This window comes from Oreochromis aureus, linkage group 3 (genome assembly GCF_013358895.1).
Source record: "Oreochromis aureus strain Israel breed Guangdong linkage group 3, ZZ_aureus, whole genome shotgun sequence".
NCBI classification, from domain to species: domain Eukaryota; kingdom Metazoa; phylum Chordata; class Actinopteri; order Cichliformes; family Cichlidae; genus Oreochromis; species Oreochromis aureus.
In genome coordinates, this window is record NC_052944.1 from 82,884,264 (window position 1) to 82,891,776 (window position 7,513).

General features: G+C 40.6%; 1 protein-coding gene across 1 annotated transcript; it reads left to right on the plus strand.

Annotated features, from left to right (window-relative positions):
* On the plus strand, positions 1-2,166 carry LOC116317358 (barrier-to-autointegration factor-like protein). The gene is made up of 3 exons (XM_031736074.2): positions 1-131; positions 1,149-1,275; positions 1,934-2,166. Exons 2-3 carry the CDS (start codon positions 1,150-1,152, stop codon positions 2,078-2,080), a joined length of 273 nt encoding a protein of 90 aa, XP_031591934.2. The 5' UTR covers positions 1-131; position 1,149; the 3' UTR covers positions 2,081-2,166.
* Positions 2,167-7,513: the final 5,347 nt, after the last annotated feature.

A 7,513-nucleotide genomic window follows, 5' to 3' on the forward strand; every position in this document is an offset into this window, starting at 1 on the left:
GGGGGGGCTGTTGTTAAATTTCTAGATTCATCCTCATTTTCTTGTCGCTTCCTATTTTGGGGTGAGCGCGCGGATATCTGTGACAGCAGGTGAATTTCACGAGGACAATATCTGCAATCACTTTGAAACAGGTTCGTTTGCACCTCAAAAAGAACATGTGAACTTGAACATTTATTTTGAAGCATTTTAACTCTTGGCTTCTTTTTCCTTTCGTAGTTTAAATCTTGTTGACGCTCGTTTCTCGTCTCGTGTATCTTCAGCGACTTTCATCCGTCCCCTGACGGAGCTCCTAAATCAAACTACTCGTGTGTCACATTAATGTTTCCGAGTAAAAACAGTCTCGGACTCAAAACACCGTAATTGCTTTGCTACATGTAGGTGCAGGCGGAGGTGCTTCGCTCCGAGTGCTTCACCAAGTCGAGCACACTTTGTTCGTGTGTAGCCACGTTCGCTGGACCGGTTAGCGGTGGGATATCTGAACTTTAGCTCTCAGCTCAAAGGAGAAAATCGGCTCTTTCGAAACCTCTTGAGTCAAGGTAGCACTTTATGTACTTTGAAGTATATTTCATGGAATATCTGTGATTTGGAGAGGTGGCCATCTGCTGTGTCCATTTTGGAGTGAGGGCAAAGGGCCAAAGATGAGGTTCAAAATCCATTTTTGGATACTGGATCAAAGCATGAATGGCCAGGTTCGCACTCTCATTCCTGGGCTTTTCCTCCAGCTATAACAACAAGCTGAACCCGGGAGGCTGTCTCCCTCAGGGAGGCTCTGTCAAGTCCTGACCTCATCTCTAAGGCCAAGCCCAGCCACACTTCAGGGACCATAGCTCAGGGTGGGGATTGCCCCAATCAGTCTGTCAGTCTCACTCCCCTCACTCGTGAACCTGACCCCGAGATATTTAGACTCCTCATCTCGGAAATAATCAAAGCCGTGGATTCTCAGGTGTGAAGAGCTCAGTGAAATCTGCATCATGAAATGCAGGAACAGGACTCAGAGTTCCATAATAATAATTGTAATAATATTAATAATAAAAATGATAGTGATGATGATATCAATAATAATAATAATAATGATGTGGATGGATGGAGCTGAGCTGTCTCATGTTATAAACCTGCAGCAGGCGTTAATGAAACTCTTTTCTTCTCAGGATGTCAAGCAGCACTCAGAAGCACCGCACCTTCGTCAGTGAGCCCATGGCAGGAAAACCGGTGACGGCGGTGCCAGGAATCGGACCTACTCTGGGGAGGGAGCTGAACAGGGAGGGCATCAGCAAGGTGCACAAAACACACACAAAAAGCAGAATTTGGTTTTTGGACATGAACGACTTTAACGAACTATAAACGCCTGTGACAGGGGAGCGAGCTGTCACCTGTCAGGTAGAAGATCCCAAACAGATCTCTGCATTTCACCTTCATGCTGTGTTTTTCTTACATTTATAACGTACATATTATTTATAAATACAGTTTGAACCTCTCTCTCTCACACAACGTCAGTCTGACTTTTACTTTTTTTAACTTGATTTTTGCTATTCTTTGTTTTTAATCCCTGTTATAAATATATAATCATATGAATTCCCGAACTCTCTCCTGAAGCTGTCAGAGGAGTTTCACTTTCAGGAAACCGAAAGAGCTGATGTGTTTATTCATGTGTGGTATTTTCTGTGTGTCAGACTTTAGGTTTTGTTTTCCTGCTTCATGAACGTTGTCATAGGTTTCCCTTTCCTCTGAAATGCCTCCTGTGTGCCTCACATCGGTCATATCCTGCTCCTGTTTGCACTTATTTCTCTCTCATGTCCTGTCCTTTAAACCAATCTTCTTGTTCCTGACCCTCAGTCTCCAGCCTCTGTTTGTCTCAGTGATTGTAGGTGGTCATTACAGCTCAGCTTCCTTTTTAAAGCTGTCTGATTGGATGGTGTGTTTTTCGTGTTTTCAGGCCTCTGGCCTCCTCGGTCAGTACCTGGTGCATGACAGAAATCCGCAGAGCTTCAATCAATGGGTCAAACGCAGCAGTGGAGCAAACAGTCACCAGGCCAACGCTTGCACCCAGGCTATGAAGGAGTGGACAGACAACAATCTGTGAGGCCCCGCCCCCTTTACTTGAGAGGCACCTCTCAGCTGATTATGTGCTGAGCATGAATAAAACATAAATAAAGTTTGTGTGCCGGAGCTTCGTTTGTGTTTGTGACTCAGTGAGTGGTTCTGTGTTTGAACTTTATTTTTAATGACTCGCTGACACTGGCTCAGTCTAACAGACGCCTGCAGGATGATGCGACTCCCATCCGGTACAGCGCCGCTCCCCTGTGGCCGTTTTTGGTACTGCAGATACATGCTGAGAGGTAATAAATGACAATCATAGTTTAGGATGCAGGTTAAGGTGTTTGTTTGACCTTCATGATGATAGCAGGGGGAAGGGGGGGCTGACTGAGTCTCAGAAACGCGATGGAGTCACCGATCAGGACTCTATTAAGCCCCGCCCCTCATTGCCCAGCCACCCAGAGTCACAGAGGAGAGCACAGTCAGTCTGAGCTATGTCACGTTTCCACAATCAGCCTGCCAGGACATTCAAGAAGTCCAGCGCATTCACGATGCTTTTCAACATGTTTTCATGTGTCAGCGAGTCATCGCTCACATCCATCGCGTCAAAACTGAAGCTGCACTCTGTGTTGGATAAAGTTCACAGATTTAGACTGTTTCATAAAGCAAAAGTCATCATTCTTGCCCGTGGACAGAAATGGTGCAGAGTTTGTGTGTGTTTGATCATAATTAATGTTACTGATCGCTTGAGTGGGCGGGCCGAGATGGAGGAGGAAGACTTTAAAGGAGTTCACAGTTTGTGATCAGAAAGTGAAAATTGAACTACATTTCTCACCAACTGGTGGCAGTGTTTACCACAGAACTTCCTGTGTCCTTGTAGGATTAGGATTTAACTTTATTGTCATTACACATGTATAAATACAGGGTAAGGAAATACAGTTTGCAACTAACCAGAAGTGCAAGAGCATTAAGTGAGACTTAGACTTAGAGGTCATGTCCAAATTCATGGGCTGCATCCTCCTGAGGACTCGGCCTTCGCGGTCTACGTGGGCCGGGTCCTCAGAAGGTCAGGTAGGCCGGAAGTAAACGGCTGTGAAATTGGACGGTCTAGCCTTCTGATTAACGTCACCGCTGTCTTGGTGGAGTTTAATAAACTCAGCTGTCTGCTCCTTGCTATCTAAAATATAACAGGACGCTGTCGTAAATTCTCGACCGTCTCACACTTCTGTTTAATCTGTTTTCTGTTTGACGTTTATTCAGCTGTGTGAAAACCACCCGGGGATTAATAACGTTTTATTTTATCTAATCTAATCTAATAACTTTAATCTCAACCAAACCGATTTACTCACGAACAAATAAAACACTGAAAAAGCCCAACAATAACATTTTTAGGTTGTCTGAGTGACATATATGTTACGTTTAACCTGAGTAGCAAAAGACCATAGTGATCTGAAAATGATGTGCCAGGAGTTTGCAGTTCTCGGCAGCTTTAGTGACCCTCAAGTTCCTGGCTAGCTATCGGTCTGGTGGGTAACAGATGTCTCCGAAAACATCAGAGCACTTTAGCAAATATGTGATATCTTGATAAACTGAGCAGATATTTGAAGTTTACACAGCTACATTCTCGTCTGAAAATATGTTAAAAGTTTATTTTGTGACCCAGAAAGAGTAATAAGAGTAATATTAAATACTTGGTAGCGGCCGCCATTGTTGAAAATGGTAATTGGCTGGGCTGTGCTATGAATTCTGGGATGTGGTGGGCCACGAAGGACACACCCGACCCATCCTTCAAATTCGGGGTGTTGGGATTTAGAGATTCTTTTATTGCTGCCATATAACCTGCCTTATGATGAATGCATTAATAACAGGTTTTACAGTATTATTTTAACAGTAATATTTCTTACAGGGTTCATATTGCATTGAATATGTTTTTCATCACATTGACCTTTCTATTCACAGGTTGAGTTCATTCTATACACAATGCATAACTGTGCTTGTTTAGAGTTGATGTTCCATCCAAGAGGGTTATAAGCTTCACTGGTGAGAGTGTCCAGGTGATACATGTTGAGGGAAGATGAGAACATAGCAGGTTGATTGCATGCATGCTTACAATACACATAAATCTAGCAACAGGCCTGAGCGAAGGTCCAAGTGCCCTCTGCTTCTCTAAGAGACCTGCTGCACAATCAGTCTTCTTAGTGATTGGTGACGAGGGTCAATAATTAGCCATTAGGGACCCTGAGGCTTGAAGTTTGCTACCTTAAAAGCCAAGTGTTATAGAAAAGAGAAGTTACATGTCTGTTTATAGTTATTAAAATGTACAAGATGTACCCTTGTCTGTAAACAATGTATTTTTGATCTGTACTTGACGTTTACGTGGGGGCGTAATCCTCTATGCTATAAAACCAGCATTCAGTGTATTTTTGTCAGAAGACATATGTGGATATTTCTTCTCCTGTGTTAATAAAACTCATCGTTTGATTGCACTTCTCTGGAGCCTCCGTCGTTTGTTGTCTGGTCTGCAGTTGATCGATCTCGCTTCAGGGTAAAAGGAGGACACATTTGTCGGAGTCTACGAATTTAGACAGCCTTCGTCGCGTCGCTGTGACGTAATCGGCCTACAAATGCGGCCTCAGGAGGATGCAACCCATGAATTTGGACACGACTAGAGACTTAGAGCTTTTTATTGTCATTGTGCAATTTCTTGCACAGCAAAATTGGGTAGCTGGCCACAAAGGTGCAAAAGCAAGAACAAAAAACAATATACAACGAGGGGGGATAAAATAAAATAAAAAGCAATATATATGTATACATATATGTCAGTGAAACTATATGCACAGTGTATGCGTAAGAAACCCTGAAACAGAAACATTGTGGGTCTGTATACGAGGGCAATTATAAAATATAATAAATAAATAAGGGTGGAGGTGCTATGGTTATTTAGGGTGGAGATGGTAATTTCACGGAGACCAAACTATTGCACCTACCAAAGATATTGCACATGAGCCAAAAAAATAATAATTAGCAAATAAGTCCAGGGGACGGAGTGAACACCAGGGGTGGATCTAGAGAAATTTTCTTAGGGTGGCAAAGAATTCAAATGGGGTGGTAAAATCAAAGCTTTTTTGTTTCCAAACACACATGCAGGTAGTTACATATGTTTTAAAATGATTTAAATGCAGTAAGTATACACGTTTTTGATAGAAATACAGTCTATAACTTAATTCTTTTCTGTAGCTCACATAATTAAAAACTTTAGTTACATAAAACATGTAAATTTTGATCTTATGTTCTGTATAGCCTGTATAATAAATAAATATGTAGCCCAAAAAGAATAAAATCCAGAAAGCTACACTGAAAAAAAATGCAATAGGGTGGTTGGTGAATTTGCATAGAATTACTTCATATATCCAGCATGACTAATTTAAATTTCACATCTAAACTTATTTTTGTCTTTTAATTTTCACATATTCTTTAAGAATATTCATTCTTTTAGAACAAATCATGTTGAAAAGAAACAAGTTAGTCGTGTTTTATCCTCAAGCTCCGCCCCCTAGATAGGGAAAATCGGCTGCACTGTCCGCCATTTTTGTCTCTCGCTTTGGAAAATCTACTACCATCTGGAGTTTTGCACTTGAAGGTAAATAAGATTTTAAAGCTAACACACCAGTGAGAAATAGTGTAGACCCTTTATATATGTGGACTTTTACTGGGGTGTTGTTATTTTACAGGTATGTGGGCTGTTTATCGAAAACCAGGAAAGGCCAATGTTAGGCTCCAGTTAGCTAATGGTAACCGAAATTATGCGATAAGCAAATTAGTAATAAAGATATATAATATGAGTTAATATTGTTTGCATAAGGTCAATCTAGCTTCTGTAGTCAGCAGCTGGAAGACTCAACACAGACCCAAGATTCAGTGTAACGGTTATCTAAATGTTGTGCGTCCTGTTTGTAAGCCCAGAAAAAGAAATTAAATAAAATGACGACCTTGAGCTTCAAGCTAATGTAAGCATAATGCTATAGCATAAAGCTAATGCAATGACGAGGTTGTTAAATTAGTAAAAATACAGTAAATATATCCAACATGAATCATTTATATTTTTGGTCTAAACATAATTAAGTCTCACGCCTTTCACTTGTTTTAGAAGGATGTCTTTTAAAACCAGTCATATCAAAATAACAGAAAATAGTTATGTTTTCTGTTGAAACTCCACCCCCCAGGGTGTGTTCTGCGAGGGAAAATTCACTGTGGCGGTCCGCCATTTTTTTGTCTTCGCTTCGTTTACGTTTGGTGCTGAGCTTTACTTTGTCGAGGTAAACTGAAAACTACATGTTTGAGATGAAACAAAGAGAACATCCATTTGATGGGGAAGTTTTTCTCATGAATTGCCGTTGAGCAACATAATGGAAAAAACAAGTCATTCCTTCAGTTAACTAACGATAATGCTAGCTTAAGCTGCGGGACAATGTTATGTTCATTAGCTTTTTTTCAGTGTGTGCCCAGTCACATTCACTTGTTTTTTCTCAGTGAATACAGACTAACAAACTTGTGTCCATTTAGTTAACTGGTTGTACCGAAAAGGTTTTAGTTAAACAGTTAAACAAGCTAGTTTGCCATGGGGTGGGCTCTGTGTGTGTGTGTGTGTGTGTTCGGGGGGGGGTCTTCACTACAGTCGGTTTATTTAGGACATGACACCTATGCAGTACTCATTAGTACTCATTTCATGTTCTGGGCCAGTGAATGTAATGTACTGATAACATGTTAAAGACACAGAAAAACCCAACAAATTATTTTAACCGATTTATAGAGAGACTGAGAGGAGGGCTTAAAGAGATTTAAAAAATGACAATATAAATATGTTAAATTTATTTTTTCTGTATCAATATATGGTGCTTATCCCTGCTGAAGGGCAGATTTCTGTTGCTTCAGAGCAATTCTCTAGCGCTGTTACGTTGAGGTGTTACAGTTAAGGTTTTAATAACATTATTTTATTTACTAGTGAAGATTTGCATATGTTATCTCACATTCTGTAAGGTAAAGTTTCTGGAAAGGTCAAATTAACTAATTTAACTAAGTATTAATGAAAGACCTTAATGTGTATATGACAATGATAGATGTAGTTTCTGGGCCATTTGGCAGAACTGCAAAATGGCCAGAAGGAGGCAACTGCTGTGGTTGCAAACAGGCTTTGGGTGGTATGGAAGTAAGGGCAACTATGGAACTGCTCAGCAACATGGGAGCCATAGCTAATAAATAGTAATATGACAAAAATAACAACTTTGTGTGGATGTAACCTTGTGAGATCTGAGATTTTGACAGCATTTTTATGTGACAACTTCTCTTTTTAGATAAATGCAGAGTTTAAGCGCATTACCACCATGCCACTGCAGTCCAGATTACTCTCGCAGATAGATGTGCTATCTGACAAACTAATAAAGGTCTTCAAAAGGCAAGGAGGACAAATAGGAAGAAGACT